The following is a 19,328-nucleotide window of genomic DNA, read 5'->3' as shown; positions in this document are numbered from 1 at the left end:
CACACAGTTCAGAAGAAAATAGAAAAGTGTTGCCATGGCAATGGTCAGACTTCAGCTGACTTGCAAGGCAGAGAGCACAAAACCGAACATACACCTAGTAAACGGCCCATATAATGAATATATATCAATACCACACTAATGACATGAAACGCGAGGTCGGATGAATACATTCGGCTAGTGAACTCCTGTCATATACCCTCAGCTTCATCGGATATGTGATGTGTTGTGTGTTTTTTTTTTCTTCTTTTCTTTTTTTTTCCCCATTGGTGTCTATACTTGGTTGAAATTCTTAATACTCCGAGAGGTTAGACATCGGCATAGCTGGGACGTCCGAACGTTGAGCGATTTCAATCGCGATGATATCGGTGGGAGAGTTGAACGATATAACTTCTCGTCACTCGCTCGGTGAATCCAAATATGGCTGATGGCCGATGGGATGTAATCGTGTTGCAGCAAGGAGTTTTTAAAGAGAGTGATTGCTAAAATAGCATCCAGGTTCTCTTATATATTTCACAGTACATTCCGATAGTTCATATCGAATACGGTGTCTCTCAATATTCGGTGGAATGAACATGGCTTTACATGCACTCCGGCAAATCGATCAGCGACAATCTGATCGACGATCTGAAATCTCATCCCGATAATATCGGACTGTTTGACCGTTCGTTCGTTTTTCCTCATGTATCATCGCCTTCACTGGTTCGGCCACGCGATTCGATCGAGAGGGTATCGAGTTAAACACACAGATATCGATTCCATGATATAGAGAGAGAGTTGGATAAATAATGGTTCACGTTGACACGTAGTTGGTCGTCTGAGAGGTCATAGGTCGTCAGTCGGTGACATCTAAAGCCCTGGTGCAAAGTTGACACGAGAGAGGACAATAATGCTTGACGTAGTCCGAGTTGCCACACTGACTGGTGGCCCACGTGCAATGGGGGGACCTGTCTTGGCACTTCACTGTATACGAAATATCAAAACAAAACAAAGCACAAAGTAAATACTGTTAATATCGTCTGCTGAGCGAAGGGAGGGTGATGTGGCACAGGAGAGCGAGTCCCCAATAGTGTCCCTGCTCACGAATTTCAAGACTATCTGGCCGGATGACACGTGAGAGTTCGTGCCAATTCGTCGAAAACAAGCCTAAACAGTGGACTCCCGTTATAACGAAGTCCTCGGGGGCGGCAATTTTCTTTCGTTATACTATGGACTCCCGTTATCACAAAGTCCTTGGGACCAGCAATCTTTTTTCATTGTATCGAAATTTCGGTATAACCGAACAAAAACAATACAAAAACATATAGAGAATAATGTCGTGTCTGAATTTTTATTTCGTTGTAACTGGCATTTCGTTACAACCATGTTCGTAATAACGGGAGTGTACTGCATCGAACTTTCATTGTAACCGAACAAAAAACAATACAAAAACATTGAGAGAATAATGTTGCGGCCTGAATTTTTATTTCGTTGTAACCGGAATTTCGTTTTAACCGTGTTCTTAATAACCGGAATGCACTGTACCACGTTTGCTCCCACGGTTGACACGAGTGACAAAATAATGTCCAATCACACCTCAAAAGGTGACACCACATTTTCTCCTGTGACACTTTTATTGCTCCTGTTTTATTTTCTCCAATGACTTAGGGTTAGGGTTTTGGTGGTGATAGGGTTTTAGGTTTAGTTTTAGGTAAGGATTGGGATGAGGGTTATGGCTACGTATGTGGGAAGAATTTATGCTTGGCTTAGAGTGCAGATATTTCATGGGATTTATTGTCGCAGGAGCTAAATAAAATGTCATTGAATCCCTTGGGATGACCAATCGATACAATCAGAACCACAAAGGGAAGGATCGTGTCAGTAAATGATGAAATTGTACTGTTTTCCAAACAAAAATAAACCCCTAATGGCTTTCGATAGATTTTCCATTGTTACCGACGATACTATCATTTCTGTGTTATATGCATAATGAAATAAAAAGGTCTCGTTTTGAAATTCATGATTTTGCATTTTCATGAAAAGGCACGATATCCATCACAGATAAGAGGGAAGCGCATTTTTTCGTAAATAATGTTCAGTATCCTGACAGATTTTTAAATATAGAAAATATGTATTAGATTTACAGGTTATTACGAATAATAAAACAACATTTATATTTTTCCCAGTGTCAGAAATATCACCGTGTATTTCGAATAAGCATGTATTTCATTGAACATTGCTCCACATTTAAAGAATACTGTTATTTGAAGATGTATTTCTACCGCGATGTGGTAGGTTACTTTGGAATTTATCTATCGAAAGGAATGTTTGAAATTATTCGTCATATTTTTCTTCTTTTTTTCATTCGACTTAATCACAGTATCTGGAAAAACCATGGCTTGTATTCCACGTTTGGCTCAGGAAGTATCGAGAGTGTGAAATAGCCTACTATAATCCTAGTTAATTTGGCCTTTCTCTTATAGACCGTTTAAGGATATAAGAGAAATGCCAAATTAACTTTTGAATGAAAAAGTACAAAAAGCTGAAAAAAAATACTGGAACGGACTTACAAGGACTAATTCATTTTTAGGGACGATTGTGCGTCTCTAGAGAATTAGCTTCACTTATTATAGTGTGGAACAGAGCGGATTTGCACTCTCTAGTTGTGTGAACATACATCATCAATGAGAACGGATACTTCTTGTTACGAAAGAATGAAATACATAACATGTCGACGGCAGGACCGTGATTGTAAAGATATCGGTCTAAAAAAAACCCAATCCCGATTCTCTTGTATAATTGAATTATTCATGTTCATAATGTTTTTCTCTTTGCGAAAAAAAGAGCTCACTTATTTCTTCAGCTAATTTTTCAAACTTCATAGAACATGTCAGGCGGAAGAAATGATTGTGTGTGTGTGTGTGTGTGGGGGGGGGGAACTTGCCCACTATTTACCGGGATAGAAAAGACACACGTGACTTGTCCCGCACGTGGAGACGGTGTAAAAACAACCCCTTCCCCCACATCGAGAAGTCCAAGGCAAACGTTGCAAAATCGTATCATTAACTGTCCATAACTAAATTATACCCACCCACTTTTGCGATTGATATCCTATTTTTCTGTCGTGATTCGCTGCTGGAATATGACGCTAATTTGAACGTACACTCTTAAGCCTCACCCCCAACCCCATCGCGATCGATGGAGTGGGGTTTTTTTTAGAAAAGAAGAAAAAAAAAAGGATGGATAAGTGTCCCTGATCTAAACTGATCTGATATGTGCACATTTTCTGCGTTAGATAATCATCAAAATCAGTCAAGTAACAGTACTTCAATCTCGGGTCTTTTTTCGGACTTTTTTTTTCGGGACATTGCCGACTTGTGAGTCGTAAAATCACAGAACTGCCAAACTGCATAACAAATTGGTCACCTGATGGATGTAAATGAACACCCGAAAGACTTGCATATGGGGCAGTGAAGTGTCTGCGGGTATATACAACATATATATATATATTAATTTGGTTCGAAAATATATCCCAACAGTTCGTGACCTCGGTGCAGAACAACGACACAAATTATAGTTAAAGAAAAGTCCACAAACTATTTCTTTTCTTTTCAATGAAAAGTACGTGCCATTGACTTGTCACACGTCAAGGGTAGTATCTTTTCCCCCGGCTTTCCAAAGAGGTAATTCAATTGCTCTTTCATTACGCTGGAAAAGCGTAATTTTGCGGAATTCTTTCTACCCCCATGTTTTATTTTCTTTACATTGTTTTTCTGCCGCGGTGTCACAAACTGCCGCAGGGTTCTCATCCAGCGATATACAGCGGCACAAACACTTTAACAACTTTTTCCAAACTATTGAAAGGATTGTCCGATTTTCCTAAAACTTTCATTGATGTGTTTTATATATTGCTGCATTCACTCAATCCACATGGATATTCGGAAAAAAAAGTTCCCGCCAAAAGCCTCATTATGTCATGTATACTCACAAGAGCAATCGTCCCCGTAGAATCCCGGCGCGCAGTCGCACTCACACTCCATACCCCGGAGCGTGCCGCCATTATTGCACGTTGTCCGACAGTTTCCTGAGCAAAAAAAGCACGGAGAAACCAATATCGTTAACTGAAAATTCTTACACAGTCTAAACATCCACGTTACGAGTCTTTCTCCTCTTGATTATCTACGTTTACATGGCTGACATCTCATACTACAGAAACAAACAAACATACAAACAGATACGGCAAAAACATTAGACAAACTTAACCTAACAAAGAGTGATCCTTGTGCTGTTGAACGGGATCATTACATTGTCACATTGTGGAAATGCTGACATCACAAAAACAGGTCAATTTGACCACAATCAGATGAATCAACAGACTATTTTAATGACATGCCGACGTCCAGTATCTGATACTACATAGTGTATCTGACAAACGCTTTCCTAAATCAATTGTCAACTGTTATTTGCTACATATGTCAACGACCTAGCGGAATGCCTCAATGAATGTAAGGTGTCCCCGTATGCTGACAACACCTCCAATACACTGCACATAAGAATACTGAATCTGTGGCTGATACTCTCAACAAGGATATGGAAGCAGTAAATTACTGGCTTAAAGAGAATAAACTTGTACTTAATGTAAATAAATGTGAGTGTTTATTGCTTGGAACCCAAAAACGTCTATAAAGTGTATATCATTTTAATGTGCATATTGAATCATATGAAATAAAATGAGTAACACATATTACATATCTTGGCGTTGTTATTGACGAACATTTAAATTGGGATCAGCATATTGGAAAAATATCAAAGGAAATAATAAGTAGAATATATTTATTGAAACGGTTTCGACCTTATATAACACAACAGACAGCATTGATATATCATAAGAGTATCATACAAGGAAGATTTGATTACTGTGATGTAGTGTGGTCAAATTGCAATATATAAAATGTTGATTTATAGATTGCAAAGATTACAAAATCGGGCACTGCGTACCGTTCTGAAAGTTAATTGGAGGTATCTAACATAATTAATATATGATCAATCAAGTACATCTACTATTGAAATAAGACAGAGACATAGAATGTTACATGCCATGCATAAAAATTGCTCATGGGGCTTATCCCCAAAGTCTGTGTGAGTTGTTTTCATTTAAATGTACAAATCTTTTTTTTTTTCAGACGCAATATGTTAAAATTTGAGTCATGTAGACTTTCAACTTATTTTAAACGTAGAAGTTTACAATAAGGGGGATGTAAAGTTTGGAATGATCTTCCAGATGATATCAAGATTATGGGTTTTAATAATTTCAGGTTTCATTTGAAACAGCAGCAGTTGTAGTTTGATATCCACTCCATTATATATCATATTATATCATATCAGTATATCATAAAGTTTCCTACTATGTTAAGCAATGAGTATTATTGACATTTGTTTTCTGTCAAAGTCTTGTCAATGTCTGTATTTTTTTTTCATGTGCTGTTATATGAAGATATACTTTTCCTCTTTCTTTCTTTGTTTTTTTTTCTGTTTTGTTCTTATTTTCAGTCATTGTTATACGCTGTTACTGAATCTATGTTTCGTTCTGTTATATTGTATACATGCACGGACTTCCAGAATAACAACCGATGGCAGAGCAAGTTTCCTTTTTATTACCGTGTTGAAATAAAATGAAAATGAAATGAATGAACTAATGAGTCGAAATTGGGTGAGGTTGAAAAAAAAAAAACCATTAGGAATGACTGGTACCATTATTTAGGACTATGAGTTCTGTCGCCAAAATGATGGGACGCTTCATGCTCTCAATCAAATTTCGGAGTAGATAAACTATTTTATGTACTGATTCATCATGCTCGTGGATAATCAATGTCGACACTGGGATGGGAACGTGTTATAATGGGGGTGTTTAATGACACAATAAAGCTGCAGAGATAGAAAGAAGATGGAGAGGGGGAGGGGAGGGAGAGCGTCTCAGCTCGTTACGCCGCCGACAAGACAGAAAAGAGGCATCCGAATTCCATTAAAGCGCTTAATTAATGCGCCTTGATGACTCGTTGAAGAACAGGTGATTTGGACCGTGAGTCTGATTAGGCTACACATCCACCATCATCAAACTGACTGGCCTGTTTCCAGGCTTTACTTTTATCTATAAAATGAGGAAGTTGTATGACGTAATCTGCTCTTCTTTTCTTCTTCTTTTTTTAAGATAAGAATTAAAGGCAAGCTGAAATTCATTGGTTTTTTTAATTTGCACTATTGTATTTTTTTTTAATTCTCCGTTGCCTAATAAGCATATCTCCAGTCAAACCTGGTAATAAGGCCCAACTGTTCTAGGTCAAATCACGGCAACAGGTGTTGCCAAAGAGCAGCTCTTTGCTTATTCCATCAACCTTCAGCTACAACACATCGTGAAATAATGCGCGTATACAAGATCATGTTTTCGCCTTGTTCTCTACAAATTTCATTTGCAGTCTTTTTTTTTTCAGTACAAAATGAAACGTGATCTCCTTTTATAGGAGTCCTCGATATTTATCAATTCAGATGTAGTCAGATTCATATTCATACATATATATATACATATTCATATTCATACATATCACTATTCACATTGTTTGGAAGGTGCATTTTGATATAGGAGACACGAATGGTATTGTAGGAAGATATATAAAGAGAGAGAGAGAGAGAGATTGACAGAACGAAGGACAGAAGAATAAGGAAGGTGGTGGAGGAGAGAAACGAGATGACTGAACGAGCAAAGGATAAAAGGATGCTGATGTGGAGGATGGGACATAAAACAGAAAATCATTTGCACATGCAGCTGTTCAAAATGTCATTCATGCCGAAGAGTGTAGCCATAACTTTGAAAAAGAAAAATACACTCCGAAACGTCTCTAAATAAAAGATTTTCCATCCACTGACGTATAGGATTGCTTGGAAGATATTTACGGCCTACTGTGTGATATGTAAAAGAATAAGGACGCACCCAAGACTTCGTGTTGAAGGTTTTCCCCTCTTTTTGGAATTAACAAAGTTTAAGGTAGAGATAATCTTTACAACTTAGACAATAAACGTGAAAGACAGGCAAAATTTACTGTAACAAAGATTAAAGCATGCCTACTGTTATTGAAAATTGAAGATGCATTACACTTTATCAGAAGTAGACATTATGTTTTACGCAAGAAACGATATATTACTTACTGCTGAATTGAATTGAATTTATTTGTAAAGCATAAAAGCAACAACAACAAGGAAAGACATTGATTAACAATCATGACAAGCACAGAGTGACGACGTAACTTTGGAATACATAAAGCTGAAGGGAAGCAGCCAACGAGGAATTAAAAGTTTCCTTAAAATCTGGCCGAACCAAATAACCAATTAAAAATGCATCGGTGGTAATCACTTTCATATTTATAAAAAACGAGATGAACAACTATACAGATGTTTAAAAAAAATACAGCATGATACACAAAACCCTACATTTACATTACAAAGACAGTACAAACACAAAGTGAGTTATAATCATTAATTGAAATACTGTAATGCCAGCCAAGCACGTCAAGAACTTAGGAATGATAATTTTGTATAAAATTCCCCTTAAGTTTATGTTTAAATACATTAAAAGAGGTAAATTTACGAATATCACCTGGTATTGAATTTCATATAAGCGGACCTTGATAAAAAACAGATTTCTGAAATAACGATGTTCTTACTTTTGGCATGTGAAAATTCTCAGCGTTTCTGCTATGGTATTGATTGCCATATTCATTTATAATAAATGAATATGGCAATTTAAAGTGAAATAATGCAGCGTAGAATTGGGTAAAAGCTTTCTATGCCATAAAAATATAAGATTACCTAAAATATACTTATATCTATCATACAACGTTAAAATCTTTTAGGTATGAAAACTTGGTGAAGTGTGAGCTAAATAAGTAGAATGGTTGATAACCCTTATTGCACGTTTTTTTAGTTTAAAAAGTCTGTCGAAATATATATTTGCAACACAACCCCAAACAGAAAGGCTATATTCTAAAAAGGGCGCAATAACTGCATTATATATCATTTTGAGTACAACGGTGGTAGAGATTTAAGTCGAAAAAGTATTGCAATATCTTTTTGAAATTTTATTGCATATAATATTTATATGATCTCTCCAAATCAATCTATTATCAATTGTGATTCCTAAAAATTGCAAAGACACCTCATGTTTCATTTCAGATCCCGCTAAATATATAGTTATATCCTTGACATCGACATTTCTGCTGGTGAGGATCGTTAAATGTATTTTACTTGTATTCATATCAAGAGTTAAATGTCGGCATGTTAAGGGACTTTAAGTCAAAAGGAACTTGTGTATACGATCTAGGTTCATAACATGCATGCCTTCACCGCGGAAAAGGCGGTTACATATTGACGGTGGCTGATGGGTTTGGCTGAGTGTCAAGAACACTTCAATCTCTCTTTTCTCATCACCGGGTATTTTTTAAGGCAAAATCTAGATCATATCAAAAGCAGGATAAATTAAGGTGCCAAGTCAAAAAGAAAAAAGAAAATGGTCAAAAATGGAAAAGCAACTGATACTAAGCTATAACACAAGGCCAAATGAATACAAAGCCAGAAAAATTCGCAGCTTGAAACTTTCGCAAATCGCCACTGGCATTCAATGCATCGTGTGGGCAAAACCGTTCGTGTGCATCTTTGCTCCTCGCGAAATTCGCGAAAGTTCCATGCGCGCGGAAGATTTCTGATTTACAATAATTTAATGACGATTATTACCTGCTCTGACTACACCGTTGACGCTGACTTCTGCGGGGGGGAAAAAGACAAAACAAAACGAAATGAGGAAAGAATGACAAATAAAAAATGTGCGAGTTTCAGTTAAAGTGTTTCTAAATGTAATGCGACAGCGATAGTTAAGACGTGTCGACATACATTCAAGTAAAAGAGCACAATAAGAATTGCATACAAGAATAAAAATTAAAAGATATAACAGAACAGAAATGGGCAGAATCCGTCTTCCACTCTTGTCTAACGTGACGTCATCTCGGAAGGTGATATCATTCTGAAACCAGGTTCCGTTATTGAACCTTCTATTATACGCGGTCCAGTTGTTTGCCATCATTATCAACTTGTAGGGTTTATCATGACATATTTAACAGCTATGCTTTTTCACAGAAGTTCGATGGCAACTTACTGTTGCCAGAGATATGATATTGATATCGAATGTTTTGAGTTGCCGGGTTTTCGCAATATCAGCATCATAAGGATATAGAAGAAGTTTAAATTCATCGGTATTCAACTCGTACATGACAAAGCTGCTCTCAGGTAAACTGAAGTACATGTATTTCTTCTACTTCTACTAACATTGTAACTACTACTGCTACTATACTACTATTACTTATTCTTTTATGTACAACACAGACTTCCCTGCACATGGAATCTTATTTGCAGATGATATTCGCAACAGAATAATGAAGTCAATAGCATTACCCATCAGCAAAAAGAGCAAGAAATAATGTAATTGCGTTTTAAGCTGTGGTAAGCTACCCCACCTCTTTGTTTGGCAACGCCTACAGTATTCTACATTTAGCGTCAATTTATTGCATTTAACAGCGTGACTAGGCATTGAAAAATTTACATACAGAGCGTAACAGTTTGAAGTCGCAATAATATGAGGTTAATCATTTTCATGGTCTGTTATATAATGGGTAAATGGGCGCAATACGACCCTGCTAATAATTCCCCCTTTTTTTTTTGCATTTGTTCATTTACATATCTGTTCATTTCTTCATATTGCCAATTCCCTATTCGTTAACTTATACCATTGTGAGAAGCTCGTTGTCATGTTTTTAAATTTAGATATATGTGTTCATGTTGTGTGTTTTTAAATTCAGATATTTGTGGTCATTCTTGCAAGAACGCGACTGAACAGACTTTCACTATTATAGACTTTAGCTTATCATGGTGCCATCATCGTAACCAACTTTGATGCAGTGACAGAGGTACATTATCTGTTTGGCAAGTTGGGGTGATGAAGCGTAAAGAAGCTCGACTTAATCAAAAAAGGAAATCCGAGATTACATCTGTGTTTAAGATGGTCTCGGCCGGGATTCCGCCCCCTCTCTCATGCATCGCAGCAGCGGAAACTCTGCGAGGGAAAAACAGCTACGCGCAGGAGGGGAAAAATCAGCGAAGGGAAGGAGGGGCTAAAAGCCAATTTGTCAGTAGATCGCTCGAGTTATAGGTGAAGCTTTGAAGATAATAATCGAAGAAGCCTTTTGACTTTAATTGCAGCTATGGCCTCCAGCCAGAAGGTCATGGAGAAGGCATCCATTCCTTGATGTAACATTTTTGTGCTATTCATTTACAGCCATGCAAATTAAACCAGATACCCCTCTTTAATATAAGTGGGCTACTTTGTTTCTTAATCAGTGTCTCCATGGGCCATGAATATTTGTCTTGGTATTAATAGATGATCTGGGAACTAATCTGGCACTATAACCCACTCAAAAACAAATAAAACAAACTTTGATTAGAATAACAACAACAAAACAACCTTAAAAAATCGATAAATACTCAATCCAATCAGTTCATGAATGGACGTTCTTCTGCTTGACTAGAAAGATGGATGAAAATAAATATGAAGTGACTACTGGTCAGTTGGAATACTGGTCAGTTGGACTTACTGCAGAGTCCACACATGGCTGGGCAGTTGTCCAGGACATACGGGTACTCCTCAGTACACCACGGACTGAACCATCCCTTGTTGCAGAGGTCGTGTTTGTCTTCGCAAGTTTCTGGATGTGACAAAGAAAAACAAAACAGAACAGCGTTCGTCACGATATGAATGGTCTAAAATAGTGATCACCAATCGCTGATACACGATTATTAGGCAGTATGGAAGGGAAAGAATTAACTGTAGATCTTGTCATTTCCTATTCAAGTTTCAATATCAAGTTTCCATTGTATCTTCCCGTGCACGTATCTTCATCAAATACTTTTCATAATATGAAACAGATAAAAGAAATCAATCTGTATTATCTGCATGAAATCATGATAGAGTTGGATAAAAACAAGTATTGACGTGTTTCACAGAATCATATGGATGGGTTGTGGTTGCTTAATCGAACAAGAAGGATGATCTTGATAAAGAGTGTGCACCCCTATAACTTTCCAATGATAATTTTTTGTGTCAATTTAGCACACACAAAAAATGCGTTTTTTATGACAGCGCAAAATGCCACCTCCAATTTGATTAGGAGGGTTTCAGTATCTAGTTTTGATGACAGGCATTGCACGATGATACACGTTGTTGTTGATGATTGTCTTTAAACTTTCTATTTTCCGTCGGAAACACATGTCAGCGATCAGACTTCAATTTGTAACGTTTCCCCGGCCGTCTGGGCGCCATATGACACAAGTCTAAACCCCCAAACTCCAGCTGGGATTTGGCAAGCACGACCCCTATCAGTTTCCACCGCTCTGTAATGTTTGTTTGGAAGCTTTCCATTGGATTCCTGCCGCGAACTGACTAATTCCTTCTTCCACACCACATCAGGGATAACTTTAACTTCGGCATGATGGAGCGACTGAGTTCAGGTTTAATCAGAACGCCCGGAGCTTGTTAGTTCACCACAATGCTAGGGAACGCTACTTCCATTTCAGCATCGGCGGAGCCGATCCTTCCAGATGATTAAAAGGAACGTGGGCCGAGGTCTCAAACGCAAATTAAGGATTACTCGGACTGATTATGTAAGTTCATTTCATTAATTAACGCGGGTGATTTGAAAGATGAGCAACGGAACATCGGGGATTAGCCTTAGACAGATTCCGACAGCATCAGGATATTTATTTAAATGCGATGCCAAATTGATCTAGGAACTGTGTTGAATCCTAGCTATACCTCCCTCCATTCGATGCCAGTTATATAATTAAGACTTGCAATCATTTACCTAGGCACCTGGTTGTCCGTTGTATTAAATTTTGCCTAGGTACCTGGCTGTTCATTTTATTTTCAGTGCTTGTGCTAAACTTGTAGTTAGTAGATTTCATCATGGAAATCTCGAAGACTCGTCATTTAATTTCTCAACGCTATGAATTACGAATCAGCTCGTTTGCTCTTTCTGCTGCTTTCAGTAATCAACATAATTTGAAGATAAGAGAAGGATAACAAGGGATAACAAATACACTATATAAGAGATGAATAACTTCTCATGGCTCCATGCTATACTCACAACCCACTGGCGTCATGCCACGAAGACATGTTAACCTGGCACACATAATATACTTTCTATCTTTGAAGCTGGAGTTTACACAAAACCAGGCTGAATGAAAAACAAAGACCAAAATCAGCGAACGGCCCCCAAATAAAACACTATATAGGGAAAAATAATAGTGGAACCTGTATTTTATAATTATGAGCTAGTAATGTTGATTTATTTCCTATATATTGGTGAAGTTTTCGTGGAATTCCAAATTATCTTGTCAAGGTTCAAGGCGTGCTCCAATCACTCAGCTGATGTTTACTCCAAGATGCGACCAGCCATTTCCCGTCCATCGAGCGATGGAATGGAGAGCTTAAATACACGGCAACAAACTGCATGGTAGTCAGTACCAAGCTAGCCTTTAAACAAGGCGACTCGCTCTGCGTGCCCCCGTATAGCGCGTTTACCCCACAAACCTGTTGGCCGGCGAGTGGAGCGAGCCGCCTTTATCCACTCGTTCAGGGATGTGTACTTTTGTCGTTGTTGTTGCTTTATATTCTGGTGCAGACGTGGGCGTCTGCTCTGCTGCTGGTCGATAAAAGATGCGACCTTATAGCGTGGCTACAAATCACGCAAAGTGTGACAGTTCGAAATCATCAAGATTATTATGTGTACCACTGTTGAGCCGAGGTTCAAGTTCGCTCCGCAGGAATGCGAGATGGGTCCTATCAGTTTAACCCGTGGCGCTACCACGCGTGGCTGGAGGTGTGTGGCAGCACGTCCCTGACCTACATTACACCCGAGTATGGAACAATCATGGAAAAAAAAAAAACGCGCGTAAATAATCATACGGCGACAGAATTATTAAGAGAAAAGGGTAAGGTCTTAGATTGAATGTTTAGCACAACATCCAAATCTAAAACTAATAGATTTCACGGAACATACGTTTTCACTGAATGTGAACTCGGAATATCGATAAACGGAATCACGATTTGCTACACCAACAATGAGCGCGCTTAGATGAATTATTGTTTTCAGTCTCCAACGAAGAAGAATATTTGGCGCTTGTTTTATGCATCGGAGCCCTCATGATTAGCGGCCTTGATGAGCCCTGTATGTCAGGAAATGAGACCTGACAGCTTTGATGACTCCGGTTCTTAACGTTTTCGAGATGAATTGAAACTTGCTGAGAGGTAGAGCGGGGAATCGTCAGTGCAGGTATCAAAATGACACAGTATTCCTTGTCAATGTCTTGGTTGAAGAAAGAAAGGAACTATGAAATAAAAGCGCTGTGTGTTACGCATTTAACAAGAACAATAAGCATGCAACAGGCGGTGACGTTAATAACATCATGCTATTTTGTAATATGAACTCATTTTGTTTGCATTATTAACACAATCACAATAGTTGCCAAGGCGTCCACATGTAAAGGGGATACAGGTAGGTAGCAGGGTGGACGCACGTACATCATTGAGTTTGGTTGAGTGTCGGTAAAAGCTGAGTGTGGTTTTCATTTCTGTTGCTTGCGATTGTTTTATTGACGAAAAAGACAAAGTGTTACTTTGAACACAAAAATCATTGACAGTCGCTTTGAATATATATCTTCACGCCAAAAGATCCATCTCAGATCTCAATAAACTGAGGCCTCTCCCGTATATGTAAATATATAATTCATTAAGCGATTTCTTAAAGGGAAGAACGGCAACATTTAGTCACTACAACTCGATAAGCATCTAGTCAACAGTACCTGACCTCTATCTTTGCAAGTCCTCAACCCATGACTGTTTGGAATTCAGGACTTTTTCTTAACAAGACTTCCCTGTGGATATCAATGCCAGTAACTGTGGATGCCTCCTGCAGATCATGCTGCGTTGAAGAAGGAAAAATGTGCCCTAAAAAGTTCTCCTTTTCTTCGCCAAAAGTAAATGCCAAATTTTGTTTGAAATTCTCACTGGCAGGAGAAGAAATGAAGGACTGTAGGACCCATACGTGCTTAGCCCTTTTCAGGTGGCAAACATACACACACAAACAAACAAATAAACACAGAGACATACAGACAGACGGACAGACAGACAGACAGACATACACACACACACATGATAGAACCATACACATACATTACATACGAGTAATAATAATAAGTAAGGTCTGATCTTTTGAAACTCCTGCATCTGTCCGAGACGATCAGTCCATGTTTTGGAGACAGACTCTAAGTCCTTGACATTTCACCTGCCCAGATTCATTACTGTTTCAAGCCACCTCACAGTGACTCCTATCCTGCTACGTACTTCCTATAGCTTTCCAATCCATCTGCTCGGGTTTCCACGGATGCGCACGCATTTTACGGATTCCGATTATTGGCGTATGTGAAAGGGACATATCTGTCCCGCAGCTACTACAGTGGCAAGTGGTAGTATATTATTATTTTTTTTTGAAAAATACAAAGGCTGCTCTTTCTGGTGAGAAAATCCACGAATCTGGCATCCATGCTTTTAAGCTCTCCGAAGAGGTAAATCTTAAGAGTAATGGTCTGGAATAGAATGCGTATAAGATCTGTAAGCCGTCAAAATGTTGAATCAAAATCAGCACGTTAGAAAAAAAAAATCACTCATATAAACATAAGCATTAGGTCTTGGAATAATTTATTACATTTAATTAGAAAACCCGTTCTTTTTATTCTGTCGATTCTATACTGCGAGTTACCTCACTAACAGACCAGTCAAAGACTTAGGACCTACGACTTTACTTCTTTATGTAAGTGATGGAACATTTTATTCCATTAAGTGCTCTCATCATAACTATATCTTAAATTATTTTGTCAAGCAACTGACGCAGCTAGATAAGCCCCGGCACACCATGTCATAATATGTGTTCAAACGGCGGGTCATCCTACGAGCTCGGCACCCGCGAGTCATACAGCCCACGAGCTTCACACGAGGGAAGGCCCACCAGTTCGACACTAGGCAAAGAAGACACATGAGATCGACACTACGCAAATAAGGCCCACGAGACCGACACTACGTACATTAAGCTTCGTAATGTAATGTCGGTCTCACGGGCCTTTTTTGCCTACTGTATATTGCCTATTTTGCTGTGTGACTCGTGGGTATCGAACACGTGACGTGCATCCGTTCAAGCAAACCCATCTCACTGATAAAGCAGAGGGGTAGATTCCACCTCCATGGATATAGTGTGGCAGTTAACCGTATTTTTTTTTTTTTTTTGTGGTGTGTACGGTTTTCACCACAAGCAAACGTTCCGAGATGCATCAAACATACATTGTCATAGCAAGTAGGCATACACTTTCATTGACATTAAAGGGGCTGTACAGTACTGGTTGAGGTGGGGATTCATGTTTTTTACATTCCTAAGTGAGATAATGACTAACCTCTTATGAAATATGAAAGAGCATGTAATTTTAGGGAGGATTCAACGTTTATTTGATGAAAATTGGTTTTCAAATGGCTGAGATATCCAAAAAAGTGATAATAATAGAAGACTACAGGCCACACCTCTATTAGGATCTCTTTTTTTCACCTTGTTTTTGGATATCTCGGCCACTTCAAAACCGATTTTCATCAAATAAACTTTTGATACCCCTTAGAATTACATGCTCTTTGATATCTCATAGAGTGGTTTCTGAATATCTCGCAAAATGTTAAAAGCTAAATCCTCACCTCGACCAGAACTGTACACACCCTTTAAAGAAAACTTTTTTTTTTCCAGGAGGATGCAATTAAGCGAAAGGGAAAGGGTAGAAATCATCTCACGAGACCGAGACCCATGGTTTCATACAGCCCATGAGTTCGACATTGAAAAGACGGTCCATGAGTCATAAAGCCCACGAGTCATACAACTCATGAGTTCGACACTAGGCAAATAAGGCCCATGAGTTTGACACTATAGGTAGAACAGTCCACGAGTTCGACATCACAGCACGGGGATTCATGTATCGGTCTCGTGGGCCTTCTTTGTTTAGTGTCAAACTCATGACTGTATGACTTGTTGGTTGTATGACTGGTGGGCTGCACGATTCGTGGGTGTCGAACTTGTGACGCGCACCCGAAATCACCACCTCTGAATAACAGCACATTTTACGAGGTATGAAAAGAAAAGAAAAGTCAAAACTTCATCAAATCTGAACAACATAAGAACGAAATCTAACAAAGGGTTAAAATGAAAGGGATTTTCCTCTATATATACCTTATATGAAACTGTAGCAATGAACAAAATATCGTGAGATAGAGCAGCAAACAACAGAAATGAAATTTCTGGCACGTGATAGATTTTGTAACCAATCATCTTACCTGAACATGTCATGCCCGTCCAACCGTCATCACACGTACACGAGCAGGTTTCGTCATCCATCGTGCCATGAACGCATTTAATGCTGCAAGCTAGATGGGGAAGGAAACGAGGCGTTAATCATGACAGCAGTGTCACAAGTGATACCACTCAACGCAAGATACAGACCATAAATCACAACAAATCTCTGAGACTCTAGTTGCAATTCATCATTACGCTCAATAATTTCCTTTGAACATGTTGAATGGCAGCTGACGTTGACATCGGTGCACATCCTGTACTCTGATCAACTGTAGTGACACCACGTAGATGAAATTCTGATCTCTTCTTCGCCTTTTCTTCCAGTGTTACAGTGAGTATAAAACAGTGTTACCATTTTTTTTGTCTTTTTCATTTTAAAACAAAGGACTGAACTAGCGTTCAACTGTAGTGTAAAGCAATAAACAATCTATATTGCATTCATGCAAGATGCGTATAGATTGCGTGTAGCAGGACTCAGTTATACAATCATGTATAATACTGTTCCTTTAAATTGTGAATTGACATCATCGAAACATGAATCTCTCTTCACTTACTACCCATCACTGTGAAAGAAACGTACGTAGAGCACAAAAGCGAAAAAAAAGAATGATGTGGTTTCTTATCATAGAAACACGGGTTGCCAATCTGAAATGACCTCTCGACAGAAATACACTCGTTGTAACTTATGATATCTTATACTGGAAACGCATCGTAACCATGGTAACATTGTATCGATGCTCACCAGGATAACAGAGAAATTTAACAGTCAAACAGAATGTTCGGTCATATTCTTTCAGTAAAAGAAGTTATTGATAAAACTGTGTGATGAATCCTTGACACACGTCTAAAGAGCTCACGACCACGTCCCGTTCGTTACGTTTGGACATATGGACTTCTTCAAAATTGTTTTAACTACATAACCTTTGACACTGTATGGAGACTTGATGTTTATGCGACATCTTAAGCATCTAAGCCCTCGAGACAGCGCAAAGTATGAGCTCTTTCATCGCTTTGATTTCTTTAATCGTCTAGTAATTCATCTTCTTACTGAAACAAACATTTATTTAGTTTTAACACATTTTTCATTTATTCTGTTTACATTTGGGAAGAGACATCTTCGTCTTTAAACAAACATAGGCAGTTTCCATTCATTTCGTTTATATTCGGGTCTAAGGACTGACTCACGGGCAGCAATTTGTCCATGAGCGTTGTCCTCGTCCTTAACCGTCAAATTAAGCTAAATTGCTTCATCTGCCATGTTAGCCTGCCTTCTGTTCTTCACAGATTTATGATTTTTGTCTCGTCGAAGCCTTCTGGCATGGCCAAACTCCGCAGTGTGCGACTCTTCAAGGTATAGCAGAAGTCGGAAATTCACCTCAATCAACCATTTTTTGAGTCATGTTCGCCTACGATGCGCGCGGGATAAATCATAGGCATAATAGCAAGCGGGCAGGACGAACCTCGTCCCGGTTGAAAAGGTTTGAGAACCGGGAACGACTGCCAAGAACAAAACGTCATTCATTGCAGGCCTAGGATGACGATCGAGAACGTAGATATTCACGGGTTCTGTTTCTTCAAAGGTAGCTTGACTTGATGCCAATCGAAAAGACTAGTAACGAGGTTTATGCAGGATGGAACTGACTCTGTACAGAAATTTTTAAAAATTTACAACTTAGCACGATGATGCTATAATTTCGATGAACACCCCAATATCAACTTCATATCGCTCAAGTACAACCTGATCGAACCAAACTTTGCAAGATCCTGTGCATTTAAACTGGGAGCGTCGCTTCTCTGCGAAACCAGCTCGTACGTCCAACAAATACTGTCGGTATCGTGATCGTCGTGACACGTGTGCCTTTGTTTATAAACGGGTTAGGTCTTGTAAAGTGCTTTATTTCAATCTTCCTGGAAGAAGAATGACCCAGATCATAACCTCCTGCGGCCTCGACCACGACAGCTGCAGCTTGTCTGATACTAGGGCTGTCCTCATTACTGGGTATGTGCTTGGGCTTTCCCGACGCTGCAGAGATGAGGAGACATAATGCTATATCAAGGCGGTACAGTAATAAGCGATCATGGAGCTACTAGATCGCAACTATACCTTTAAGTTATCGTAAGTCCTCGCATCTGGGAGGTGGAGGTCAATCACCGCGTAATTGACTAGGAGCTGTCGAGCCGTCGAAAGGGGCGCTTTGTCTTATATCTCGAACGACACCAGACTTGTAAGGCAACGGTTAGACGGCGCTATCGAAGGAAGGAACGCGCGCTATGTGCGTTTGAAGACGGCATCCTGCCGCACGATATGCGCCAGGCATCCGATGAATGTCACATCTTGATTGCAGGGGGGCGGGGTCACTTCGGTCTCCGATAGAGAACGGGGACGCGTAGCGTCGTACAGCTTGACGTGAATCATGCTAAGTCTGTGTTGTCGGCTGTATGATGAAACGATCCGTATGGTTACTGTCCAAACCATAGCGATTAGAGGCAGCTGAAATTAACTATGTTAACATTTTTTAAAGAACATAATTTAAGCCCTTTTTTCAATATGTGATCGCAGCAGAGAACATTGTGAATGAATGAATACTGTACGGGAAACTTTGTTTTTAGGGTCTATAAGCCTAAGTTGGTAAATCACAGGGAATATTCAGAGCGAAAATGAGCAAAAAAACGAGCCCCTCTACTGAGACAATGATTATCAATATGAACCCTCTCGTGGTTAATTAGCATGGTTTTGAAAATGATATCGCTTGATTTGTTTATGGTATCGTTTGATTTGATATCAGCACTGGCTGGGGCAAATATTTTCAATAGCTA

The 19,328-nt window shown here is 39.0% G+C and overlaps 1 protein-coding gene across 2 annotated transcripts in view; it reads right to left on the bottom strand.

The window, feature by feature from the left end:
- Positions 1-247: 247 nt before the first annotated feature.
- The window catches only part of LOC139736678 (uncharacterized), a 77,844-nt gene continuing 58,763 nt past the window's right edge, over positions 248-19,328 (bottom strand). For both annotated transcript variants that reach the window (XM_071647428.1, XM_071647435.1), the window contains exons 10-14: positions 16,493-16,582; positions 10,668-10,778; positions 8,758-8,787; positions 3,965-4,060; positions 248-960 (exon numbers count right to left, since the gene is read on the bottom strand). In XM_071647428.1, coding sequence (XP_071503529.1) covers positions 833-960; positions 3,965-4,060; positions 8,758-8,787; positions 10,668-10,778; positions 16,493-16,582 — 455 coding nt within the window. In that variant the 3' untranslated portion in view covers positions 248-832. The remainder of the gene's footprint in view (positions 961-3,964; positions 4,061-8,757; positions 8,788-10,667; positions 10,779-16,492; positions 16,583-19,328) is intronic.

This window comes from Diadema antillarum, unplaced genomic scaffold (assembly GCF_040938485.1).
Source record: "Diadema antillarum isolate AM-2024a unplaced genomic scaffold, OU_Dant_1.0 scf00000028, whole genome shotgun sequence".
NCBI classification, from domain to species: Eukaryota; Metazoa; Echinodermata; class Echinoidea; order Diadematoida; family Diadematidae; genus Diadema; species Diadema antillarum.
Note: the sequence above shows the minus strand (reverse complement) of the source record. Positions and strands in the feature narration are given on the sequence as shown.